This window comes from Accipiter gentilis, chromosome 24 (assembly GCF_929443795.1).
Source record: "Accipiter gentilis chromosome 24, bAccGen1.1, whole genome shotgun sequence".
NCBI lineage: Eukaryota > Metazoa > Chordata > Aves > Accipitriformes > Accipitridae > Astur > Astur gentilis.
Window position 1 is genome coordinate 3,947,216 of NC_064903.1, and position 11,641 is coordinate 3,958,856.

At 45.9% G+C, this 11,641-nt stretch overlaps 1 protein-coding gene across 4 annotated transcripts in view; it reads left to right on the forward strand.

Annotated features, from left to right (window-relative positions):
* Positions 1–1,600, forward strand: part of AMOT (angiomotin) — a 62,009-nt gene extending 60,409 nt beyond the window's left edge. For all 4 annotated transcript variants that reach the window (XM_049827844.1, XM_049827846.1, XM_049827843.1 and 1 more), the window contains one exon: positions 183–1,600. In XM_049827844.1, coding sequence (XP_049683801.1) covers positions 183–283 — 101 coding nt within the window. In that variant the 3' untranslated portion in view covers positions 284–1,600. The remainder of the gene's footprint in view (positions 1–182) is intronic.
* The last annotated feature ends 10,041 nt before the right edge of the window (positions 1,601–11,641 follow it).

Here is an 11,641-nt window from a genome sequence, read left to right on the forward strand (position 1 = left end):
AATATTTTTATTTGTTTGGCTATATACATGAAGAATTGAATTTTTTAAAACAAAATAAGGAGTTGTGAGCTGTCTTTCGGCCAATGATAGAAGATGACTTTTAAAATGTTAACATCATTTTTCTAACCTCATTGAAGTTACAGCTTTTGATTGTCTGTCTCTTGTTTTTCCTCATCACGTAGATGGGCCACTTTTCCACTCCAGCACTCTTGAAAGAAAAGCCCCTGTTCAGACCATGGGGCAGGACCTCCCAGATGGAGAGATGGTAGAATACCTCATCTGAAAGGCTGTACCAGGATCTGAGCTGGGATACAGTAGCAAGAAATTTTTAAAAGACATTTTTGTTGGGAAAAAATTGTCATACCTGAGTAATAAAAGAACACTCAGCTGTTTGCTCTTGTATATTATGTCTCAAAAGTATGGACAGGTTAATTTATAATTTGCTCTAAATTATAAAAAACCCGTAACACTTGTTCTTTGAAAGTTTCCCCCTTTATTTTTTAAATAATGGATCTGGTAACATCTGGAGAAAAAACAAGAACTTAGGTGCACTACATCTGCTAGTTCATTTCAGTGTTTTTAAAGTCTCTTAAACAGAAGTACCTGCTCTCACAGCTGTTGGTTAAATGTGTAGCTTGAACACAGTAAGGTAAGCATAATGGCCTTATAATGATCAGAACCAGGGACTTAGTTGTGACCATCACTTAATGGTTTTAGAATACAGGTGTTCTGAGAAACTTTTATAAATTTGAGCTGTGATCAAGGGAGATTTCTCTTTACACTCAGTGTAAGAACTCAGAATAGGTATTTCACATTCATAGGCTGGAAAGATTTTCATTTTCAGTGTGGTAACATTATTTTTTTTTTAACTTCCCAAATTGTGTTATTTCTTTATTAAAAAAAATGACTCCGGTGATTAATGTCGCATTTCACATTTTTTAGTTTAATTGAAAGATTTGCCACACTTTTATACTTAAGTACTTTTTCAATAATTTATACAGTGGATAGTAAATAATATATTGCATTCATGTTTTACATAAATTAAAAAAGGAGAGTTTACAGGCTCAGTCTTGATCTGTTAGATCAGATTTCTGCCATTGTAATGCCATTGGCTTTAGTGGAACTCCAGATTTACCATAGTGCAAGTGGCAAGCCCTGTTGCTTTTCAGTGTTAGCAACTTAATCTACTGCATCTGTGGAGATCTTTCTCTGTAGCAGATTTTTCTATATTTCAAATGCCCTTCTACTTTGTATGTCTCTCCTTCTTGGAGATACTAGATTCTTCTTCATATAGCAAAGCTTCAAAAGTAGAGCTTTAAAGAGAAGCTCTGTGTAAAGTTTCAGATGGCAAATTCTCTCCTTCCAAAATATTTTTTTTTCTTCATCTAACTGGAGAGAGCAGCTTAAAGAAAGTCCCAGAGGCATTACAGAAGAAAGTTGCACATTTAAATCATCAGGTTCACTTTCAGATTTTTGGGAACTAGCACAGATGCAGCAATGCTTTGATTGCAGATGCTATAATGAGATATTAAGACCAATAGAAGTAAATGAGTATTTTTTGTTACTGTCTTTGCATTTTATTAAAACACTTCAATATTAATTTCTGTTAAAAACTACTTTTTTTACTTGAATGTTAAAATACCTAATTAGCCAGTGGTCACACCTTGGGAACCTGGCTAGTCTCAGCTTTCTGTGCAACATTAAAGTAGCCAGATTTTCATTTCAGATCATTTCACCCCAGAAATGAGGAAAATCGGCAATCCGTCATCGAACAGTTAGTGAATGTCCTCAATTCCTACTTATCTGACACAACTGATAGTGTCCAGTTGAAATGGCCTTACCGGATCCACAGACTGTAACATGAATTTCACGGTGGCGGGTTGGGAGGTGAAAGGAGGTCCCTTCTGTCTGCTGCACGGGTGACGTAGCAGTGCCTAAAGATCAGCCATGAGTTGGATTCTCTTTGTCTTCTAGTGATAATGGCTTAAAAAAAACCAGGAAAACACTTCAATCATTTCTAGCAGATTTGCTGCTTGTTAATGTTCTTCAGGCTGCATTCCTAGACCCACAGAAGTTGGAGATGGCAAAATGCATATGGTAAGATAGGAACTAAGTCTAACTAGCCTGGCGTTACCAGTGACTGCTCTAACAGGCAGCACAAACTCCCTTCCATCACCACTACTTAAGACACTTCAGAGCTGCACTCTAAGGCTTTGACTGTCTCTGCCATAGGGGACAGCGTCCTTCTGGACACTGTGGTAGTCCTTCCCTAAGTGTATCCTAATAATCTGTCTGAATTAGTCCTCCACCCTTTTCTAGACAAACTGTTCATAGCCTCTTCATTCTCATCTCTGAGAATGTCTTACTTTTACTTCTCTTGGCTTAATTCCATCCCATTATATGAAGTAATGCCCACTCTGGATGATTTGAAGTGATTTCTCTTCCTCCTCCATAGCTGTTGGAAATGCAGGAGAAGCTTTTCTCATTAACTCTAAGGTGTCCATCTTTCTGCCATTTCAGCATGATTTTCTGTATTATATTTTGTGGTTTGGGCTTAGAATGAACAGTAAGGGAGATCAAATGCCATTGAGTGTCTGCGTGAGAGAGGGGGACGGATATTTGAGTGCTTTTCTGTTCTTTTAAAGTCAGGAAAAATGATATTCCATCTTTACAAGTGCTTCTCAGCAGCAGGAAAGAAGTTTTGCAACTGCAGGGCTTGATAAACACTTCCAACTCGCTTGATTCACATTAATTTTAAAACGTCTAGGAAAATTTGGGTTCTTTACAGATAAAATCTGTTTTAGAAAACTGATTTTCCCCAATGTGTATTGGCTGTTCAGCTGGACTAGGTAAAAATAATTTGTTTATCCTCCTTGCAGCTCATTGTTTTCAAACTGAATGCCACTGTAATCTATTTTTACAAAGAAAAAAGGACATAATAGCTTTCTGTGAAGAAAACACAGATTATGTACAGCAACTGTCTCCTCCAAAAATGGAAGCCAGGCAGTCTGACAGCCCAAGCCATCAGGATTGCAGGAGCCTTAACAGTTCTGTGCCCGTGGAATAAATTTGGAAGAAGATGGTGGAGTTTTCCATTGCTTAGGTCAGGTTCTGTGCCCTATTTTGTAGTTTTGATTTCTTGCAAAAGCAAAACCCCCAGAACTTTTGACATGGAAGTTTGAGGTCATTTTCCTGTGCTGACAAACTAGGAGCCATCAGGAATGTATTCTTTCCCTCGAGCTTCCTCAGAGCCATCCTGATGTGAATGTAAAAGAGCTGCTTGCTTTGAGGAAGATGTGTACTATAGTCTTCAGTCTCTCTGTACAGATTTTTATTTTGTTTTTAAAACAGCAACTGCTTTAAGGAGACAAACTGCACACCTAGTTCCTTTTCCTTCTGTAGAGCTTATTTCTAGTAGAAAGTGATTTTTAACACAATGATTGCAATGACCTTTGCAAACCAAAATTTTAGACTAAGAGTTTTTCTTAAACTCGGGTATTAGAAGCAGAATTGTAGCTTTTATAAAGAAAGCCACATATTCTTCCTTGTAGAACAAAACAAGAAAATCAAGTTTAGTTATTTTTCCTCTTTCCTTTCACTGCTTACAGAATGGCCAAACTCCCAAGTCCTTCCCTTGGGCAGTTCCTTTGGGATTTGATGGCTCAGGGAACTGCCTGAGATCTAGAGGCTTTTGTTCCCATCTGGCTGTATGTCATTATTAACTTAAAATAGCTCCTACCTGGCAACTCTTGGGGGGTCTAGAGCAGCAATTATCTGTCTGTGGTCTGGAGACTCATGGGGATCTGTGAGTTGCTCCTCGTGAGTCTGCAAAGGGTGGCTGAGGTCAGCAAGTACTGTCAGGGGGCTGAAATTCGTTATGTGTGGTCTCTGCCTCTGTTGGCAAGTTTGTAGAGTAAGAGGCTGAAAACTGGCATTCGCCTTGCTTTGGTTTTGAGGCTGCCTGAGTGAGGGGACTTGCAGAGTTTTAGGCCAGCACCGTTTCCAAGGTCACCTCCTGCTCCAGCAGCCCACACCGACGACCAGCAGCGCGGGAGATGTGTAACAACCGCGTCCCGTGAGCCGTGACACCCGTACAGTGAATCCCGACAACCGTGGCCAGACAATGTGCTTTTTCTATTGATTATAAAATGGTGGCGGTACAAACTCAGTGCAGTCAGGGCAAGCAAAACCCCAGGGGGGCAATTTGGGTTTCTCTCCCTCCCTACGAGGGCTGGCACAGGTTAGCTGGGGATTCACTGTGCTTCTTTGCACCGCGGCCGATGGTTTTGCTCCATGCCAGGGGCGGGGGCTATGGGGAGGGGGGTCTCTTTTCATGTATTTGTATAGGAACTCTTTTTTTAAAAGCTAGCATTTTTATGTCTAGAAAGTAAAAAGACAATGTAAAATGTAATTGTACTGTATTTATGAAGAAAATACATTTCTTTTCAAAAAGATCTTATTCTAAGTTGGTTTTAGACTCTGACTTCCAACATCATCTCTTACCTTTCAGAAGCATTGAAACCCACCTGGTTTGCACTGTGCTGCCCTAATTATGCCATTAGGGCTGTGCTAAACGATTGAGATTTAAGAAGCAGGCGACCGCCTGCCCTCCTGACTCGAGCAGAACCTGTGTTGCTCCGCGTTCTGAAGTATTTGAACACTCGCTTTCTTTCAGCTCGGGCTCTGCTCAGGATCAGCAATGGAGATGCTGAAATAACTGGAGAACAGTCTGGAGCAAAGTAGCTTCCAAGCCTTGCCTCCGGGGAGAGCGGGGAAAAAGCTGCCCTTTTGCTTTGACCCTGGAGCAGGGCTCATCCCTGAGAGACGTCGCTCAGGACTCGTCCTGTCGTGTAGGTCTCCTCCGTTTGCAGAGGAGGAGCTTTGGGGGCAAATGGCTTCAACCCAGTTTCCCTTTCAGCATAGTTGTGGTCTAAAAGGGGAGAAATGAGTGACCAGTTAGCTGCTGCTCTTTAGGATCCAAAATAGCAAAGCATAAATTAAAACACTAGAAGTTTGCCATTTCACAACCTTAGAAAATGTGTCAAGAGAATGATCTTTCCTATATAAATCTATATTGAAGTGAATCACGGGGATTATTTTTTCCTCTTTATTTAAACCATCAAGTTTATTTTGTAATTTGTGACTGAGCTGTTTTGTAATTCAGCTGTTGAAACAGCCCTAAAGTCTTTGAAGATTATGGCAGCTTTAATTCTAGGAAAGAAAACCAAAAAGTAAGTGTAAATATGCACCAAGAGAACTTGTAAATGTCTATCGTTATGTTTGTAGTTAGCTATAAAAATATTTTTTGTGTTTTGAAAGAATGGATCCTGTGTTTCCAGGTTTTTTTCCACTGATTTGCTTGCTTTACAGTAAATTTTCTTAGTATGAAAGCTTTATTGATTATAAAACAAAACCAGTCTTCACCTTATCGAGTCCTCGCTGCTGCTTGGCCTCCATCTTTAAGTTTTCAACTCCTTGTGGGCAATTTTGCAGGATAAAATTATTGTCATTCATGTTTCTTCCCTTAAGCATCACTTTTTATTTTTTCCTCTGACTGGTACTGCAGCTGGGCACAACTCTGCACACTCTCACACCTTTTTAATAATCAGATTAACAGCACTTGCTTACCGTAACTTTGAGCTGCAGTGACAGTGCCAGTCATCTCTCCTTCGTTGGCTGGACCGTTTTTCAGACATCTAAGGGTAACGGCACGTGAGTAACCTGCTGTCATGTGAGTATTTTCTACATCGCAGTCTTCAATAGACCAATGTGCTTTTTGTTCTTGAATTTTTGGTGCGTTCTGTTGCCTCCAATTTATCTTTCCTCTCTCGTCATGCTGTCGGAGGGAAGGAGCAGGGGTTACGGGGAAGCTGGTTGAAAGTGGTCAGCCTTGATGCGTTTTCACTGTTGACTTTTGAATTTGATCTTAACATAGTTGTCGCCTCGCCTGGTTGCCGGTGCTGTAATAAATACCAGCTTGACAAGTCCGGGGGCCGGCGGTCAGTTTAGCACATACATCCCCTACGCTTTCAGGCCTTTTGATGTTGCTTCTATAAATCTCTCTGGCATGCCAGAGTAGAAACAAGACGACCAAAAAAACCTGGCCAGACAGAAAAAAAAAAAGCAAAGCTACAGAAGCTTGCTAATAGCCGGCTTATTTAACAAAACAACTGTGGCCCATCTGTAAACGGGTGCGAGCAGAGCGGTTGGACATTTCACAACGCCCCTGGTAGCACGACGAGCCGATCGGCGCGGCTTCAGCCCAGCCGTCTGCCGGGAGAGGAGGCTGGAGCTGCACGGGGAGCAGCGAGAAGCCGCGCAGGGATGACTTGGGTTTTCCTGTCCCCTGAGCTTTCCTGGAAGCCTGTTGAGCAGCCCGCTCGGACACAACCATCTCCTGAGGCTGTCCCTTCGCTGGTCCCCGCTCCGCACGATGCAGCTGTTGGACACGTGCGTGGTAAAGACATCTCCTTCAATCCCATCTCCTGCTACTCGGCGTACCAAGATTTGGGGCTCAAAAGGGGAGAAAAAGATTAAAAAGTTGGGTTTTGTTTTGGTTTTTGCCTCTCAGCTGGCTCAGCCTTTAAACAACAAAGCCCCTTTGCTCCAAATCCTCACCAAGCGCAACTTGGGTAGCAGTGAGTTGTTTCCCCGTCAGTCCCGCTGCTCCCAGCACGCTGTGAGCACAGCACGGTCCCAAGAGTTGCACTACCAGTTGCATTATTTTATTTATTGTAAAGCGCTGCCTATCGTTGCTTTTAAATACCTACGAAGAAAAGCAAAATTCCATAATAACGCAGGACCTTTCTAGAGACAGCTCTCTGCCTCCCCTTCCTGCTCCCCAAGACAAAACAAATGTGAGCATTTTCTGTATTCTGGAACATTTCTCTGAATTTTTTAAGGAAGAGTAATATAAAAGGGCAGCGAAAGACTGGCCTCATAAAGGTGCCTTTAAAGTCATATTTACATATAGTGACATGTTTGAATGAGAGAATCTTCACGTTGTATTTTGGAGGTAAACTTTAGAGGAAAATTTTCATTGATCCCTTGCCAAGGGAAGTACTAACCTTTTAAAGATAAGGCCTTTATGTATATACATACACAGACATATACATATAAATACATACAGTATATGAAAACTGTCATGTAATTTTGAGAATCTCATTGTACAAGATGAAATTTTCTTTTCCTCCCTCGTCATTTTTTAAACAAAAAACGGTCAGGTTTGGAACGTCATTATTTCTCTATCCTTCTGTTTTCTGTTGCTGCATTTTAGAACTAAAAAACAAGAAGAACACCACCTGCGTGCAGCATTTCAGTTCTGTATTTCCGTATTTTGGGGGTGGTTTGGTTGCTTTTCCCTCGCTGATGGGTCAAAGCACAGGAGGACAGGACAGGGATTTGCCTCCTGCCGAAGGGGCATGTGAAGACAGGGCGACTGTGGCTGTTCATACACTGAGCACGACCTGGGCTTGGTCCTCATTGAGCTGCAGTGCCCAGAGCGAAGCGCTTAGCAGCGCACAGCCTTTTTCCTCATTAGGTTTCAGTGTTAACGGGGCTCACCTAGGCTGCTTTTTTGCTCTGCTTCAGGCCTCATGCAGCATCACTGCAAGCACCCAGCGCAGACTGGGGCTGGACTACTTCCATTCGTTTCTCATTTTGAAAGGCATCGCATTCAGATCACGAGACCTAGCATCAATTTTTATTAAATTACCATTTTCGGAGGTTGGCAGGAAAAAGCCACGCGCTGGGGCTGCCCGGGGCTGAGTCGGAGCCCTGCCAGCCGGCAGCGATGCTACACGGCAGCAACCCCAAAGGGACCTAGCCCTTTCTTCACCTCCAAACAGCGCAGGCTTTTTTTGTTTCCTTTGTTTGAAAGGGTTTGGGTTTTCCGTGACCACCCCACAGGGAGAGGCTGTTCCCGGTTTGAGGAGAGGAACGCTTCTGCCTATTTCCCTGCTTGCAAAAGCTCCCAGCGTGACTCCCAGCAGCTCCTGAGCTGGATTTCTGCTCCCTGCCCAGACGTCCCAGCCCAGACCCCAGCCCCGGCGCTGGCTGCAGCAGAAGGAAGAAGAAACCACAAACATTTTCTTCCCGGAGCAAACCAGCATCAAAGGGGCAACCTCTGGCGAGGGCTGTGCGACCGCTGCGTCTGGCATCCTGCGTGCTCCGGGAACGCATCCCTTCCGCCCGTCCTGCTCTGGGAAAGCCCGTGGAAACGTGGTAGGTCAGTTGATTTTTTTTTTCTTTTTTTCCAGATAAACTTCTATCTTCATTCAACTCCTTCCCATCCCTTTGCCTTCCCCACACAAAGCCAAGAGCAGTCCGGACCCTTTTATCATCTTCAGGAGCTTTCCTAGAAGGAAATATTTACCCTTTCGATTCAGCTCCGTGATTAAATCCCGAGTTGATGGAAAGACCCCAGTGCTGAGCTGGTGTTCCAACATCTCTGCTGCTTTCCAACCCGCAGCGACGCATTCGGGGGCCGGGGAGAGGCTGCCGGGTCTTTTTCGGGGGGGGGGTTAATCAGGCAGCGAAATAAAGACTTCCCATCAGAAGTCATTTACAGAGCGTGGGATTATGGTTTGCACAGGCTTTGGGTTTTTAAATGCTGAAGAGTTCCAGGAATGTCACTTCTTGGGGGGTGGGGGAAAGCAGTTTCTGCCCCGCCGCACGTCCCGGCTCCCCGGCCAAGCAAGCCCCATGCCGGGACAGCCGAGAGGGCACCAGAGGCTTAGAAAAAGAGAAAACAGAAGGATTGGGAATTGCTTAATTAGAAACAGTTTTCTCCTTTAATGTTCTGCAATTACTTTGAGGTCAGTAGAATTATTAGTATTATTAATCACTGAATTTCCAGAGAACTAAAGTTAATAGTACCATAATTGGGGCATACCGTACAGCAGTAATTGCTAAGTGCCAGCAGGCAGCTCATTAAGTCTTCCAGCCTTTCTCTCTAGGCAGATCTTACTTCTTCGAAGTCTGCATCACGGATAACTCGGCTGCGGAGGGTTAAAAGTTTGGGGTAAGCGCACCGGCAGCCGCGGATGGGTGAGGCTGAGGTTTTCAAGGACTCTGCCCGCGTTTCCAGCCGTGCCGATCGCATCTCGGGCCACTTGCCCTCGGGTGCCTTCGGCGTGTGTCCCAAGGCGGGCAAGGAAAGGTGCCGTCTGCCGGAGGTCCTCCAGCTGGAGCCGGGCCAAGGTGCTGACGTTTCGGTCCCGAAGAGGCTGGGAGAAAGCCTTTCTGTCCAGGTTTGTTGCTTCGTGAGGTTGTTATTGCTCTACCTGCAGAGAGGGAAAGGGGATTTGGATAGTAAAGTATTGCCGTGCTCTAGTGAGAAAGGTAAAAGGCACCTTTCGGTAATAAGGGGGTTGCAGGATGCTGAAGTAAGGGATCTCCCAGCCCTTCGTTTGAAGAGGGAGTTCCTTCTGGACTCGATAACCCTCAGCAAGTCTTTCAGCAGCGAGGAGAGCCCCCGCCTCAGCCCCTTGCTCACACACCGTGCCATCACCCACCGCCGACGCTGCAGCCCAGCCTGCCGTGGCGCTGGGATGGGCGATCTCTCGGGGCGCTTCAGAGCCAAGAACCAAAAGAAAAGACAAAGGAGAACGGGAGAAAACAGGTATATTCGCTAGTCCCGCTCTCTGGCTGTGGCAACGGGGTGAGCTCAGGGTTAAGGCGAAGGGTGAGCACTCGCGGAGCCCAGGGAGTACGGGACAGACACGAAAGGCCGGCGGCAGCAGGAGCTCGGGAAGACACGACACCGTTTAAATATGCTCCGGAGCAGCTTGTCTAATGCGAATCTACTCAGTCACACCTGAGATACCCTCTCCCTCCTACAGCCTGCTTTGCAGACCCCCTCCAAACCCTTCAACCCCTTGCACTGTCCCCGAGCACCCACCCCTCCTGCTGGCTCCCCAGGCCCCAGGCTGGCTCCGGCACCGGTTTATAAACCCTCGGTCCCACTCTCTCGCCAGCTGCAGGGAATCGGCCCTTCCCGCGGGTCCATCCCCTCGCTGCCCTTGCGGGTGGGCTCCTGTCCCCGTCGAGCCCCCAGCCCTTGCTGCCCCAGCAGCTTTCACCCTGCCCGGGGCTCTCCCCGGGTGCCGCAGGCTCTGGCTGGCCGTGGCAAACAGCATCTGCCTTCACTCCGTGGTAGGAACTTCTCCAGTTCCTACTTGATGCCAGAGTGTTTCCAGAAATTTGAGAACACGTGCAAATCTTTGCATCCCGGTTCTAGAAGGAAATAAGAATTGCAATGTCATTGCATTAGTGCCGACTGCAGATTACCCACCAGTGGAAAATGAGGAGGTTAAAGCTGACTAAGGAAACAATACAAGTTAAAGACCCAACGGTCAGCATAGCCATGTGTTAGAAATTAAACTCAGGTTTAACCTGGAGAGTGAAAACCGTTTTAGGTCGCTTGTGCAGCCACAGTGGGTAGCGTGTGCTCTCCTCCGCATACAGCCCTAAACGAATTCTGCTGAGTGACACCCTACGGTTACAAACCTGAAATCCAAATTGAGCCCATCCCACAGCCTACTAAGATAACGAAAACTGCATTTCTGTTTTATTTCAAATGCCCGGTGTAGTGAGGATAAGCAGCTGTGCCATGCCACCTCCGCCCGTGCGTAGCAGTTTGGTGGTTTAACCCTCCGATGCTGCTGCCGAGTCTTCAAAAAAGGTACCCCAGGTCTGGATAGAAAAAAACCCACAAACTTTATGGAGGGGCTGAGCAAATCAGGCTTCAACGCCAGCACATGTATTTATTCTCTACAATTATAAACCAGGGGTTCAGGGCGCTGGGGCCGCACGCTGCCTGAGCAAGGCATTGCCAAGAAGACGATGCTCTGCCGTACTCCTCGTTGCGACGGCACGGAGCGCTGCTCAGCCCATTGCCCTCCTTCGCGGGGCAGGTATGTCGATGGCCGTTAGCCAACTTTCAGGCATCTCACCAGCAAAAAAGCACATTTTCCAGTGTCCAGCTTGTCAGGGAGACTGGACCGAGCGGGGACAGGTCACCCCGAGGCCCCGCCGGCCACGGTGCTGCTCCGGCACGGCTGGAGACGCCCGTCTGTGCCTGCTTTGCCTTTTTCTCCTTTTTTTTTTTTAATTCATGTGAAGGAAGGGAGGAATGAAACCATATGTTTGGGGAGGTCGGGGATGGATTCCAGGAAAGTTTTGTTCTGGGTTAACGTTAAACATTTCACTGGCGCTTTGTCTCCGTGTGTGTATTGTTGGTCTTTGTTTTAAGTGGGCCATCGTGGTTATCCACAGCGCTCAAAGTAAATAAACCTCCAACAAAACGTTTGAGCAGCTTTCACGACTAAATTCATCCTCCCTTTTTTTTTTTCCCCCCTTTGCATAGGGGCCATTGGGGAAAGAAAGCAACGTTTATCTTTGAGGCGCAGAGCTGTGCTGAAATCATTGTTATTTTCTTAATTACGGTGGGGTTTAAGCCCAATCCCAAGCTTCTCTGGAGAGCTTAAATTTCTCTAGTAAAATTTCCTAAAGCCTCTAAGGCGAGACCCCTCCAGGAGCAGTGATTTCCCTGGAAAGGTGCCTTGTGTTCGAGTTGGGCTGCAGCTCCCGGGGTTGGTGTGTTTGGACCAGCCTGGGTGGGAGGGGAGGGTGGTGCAGC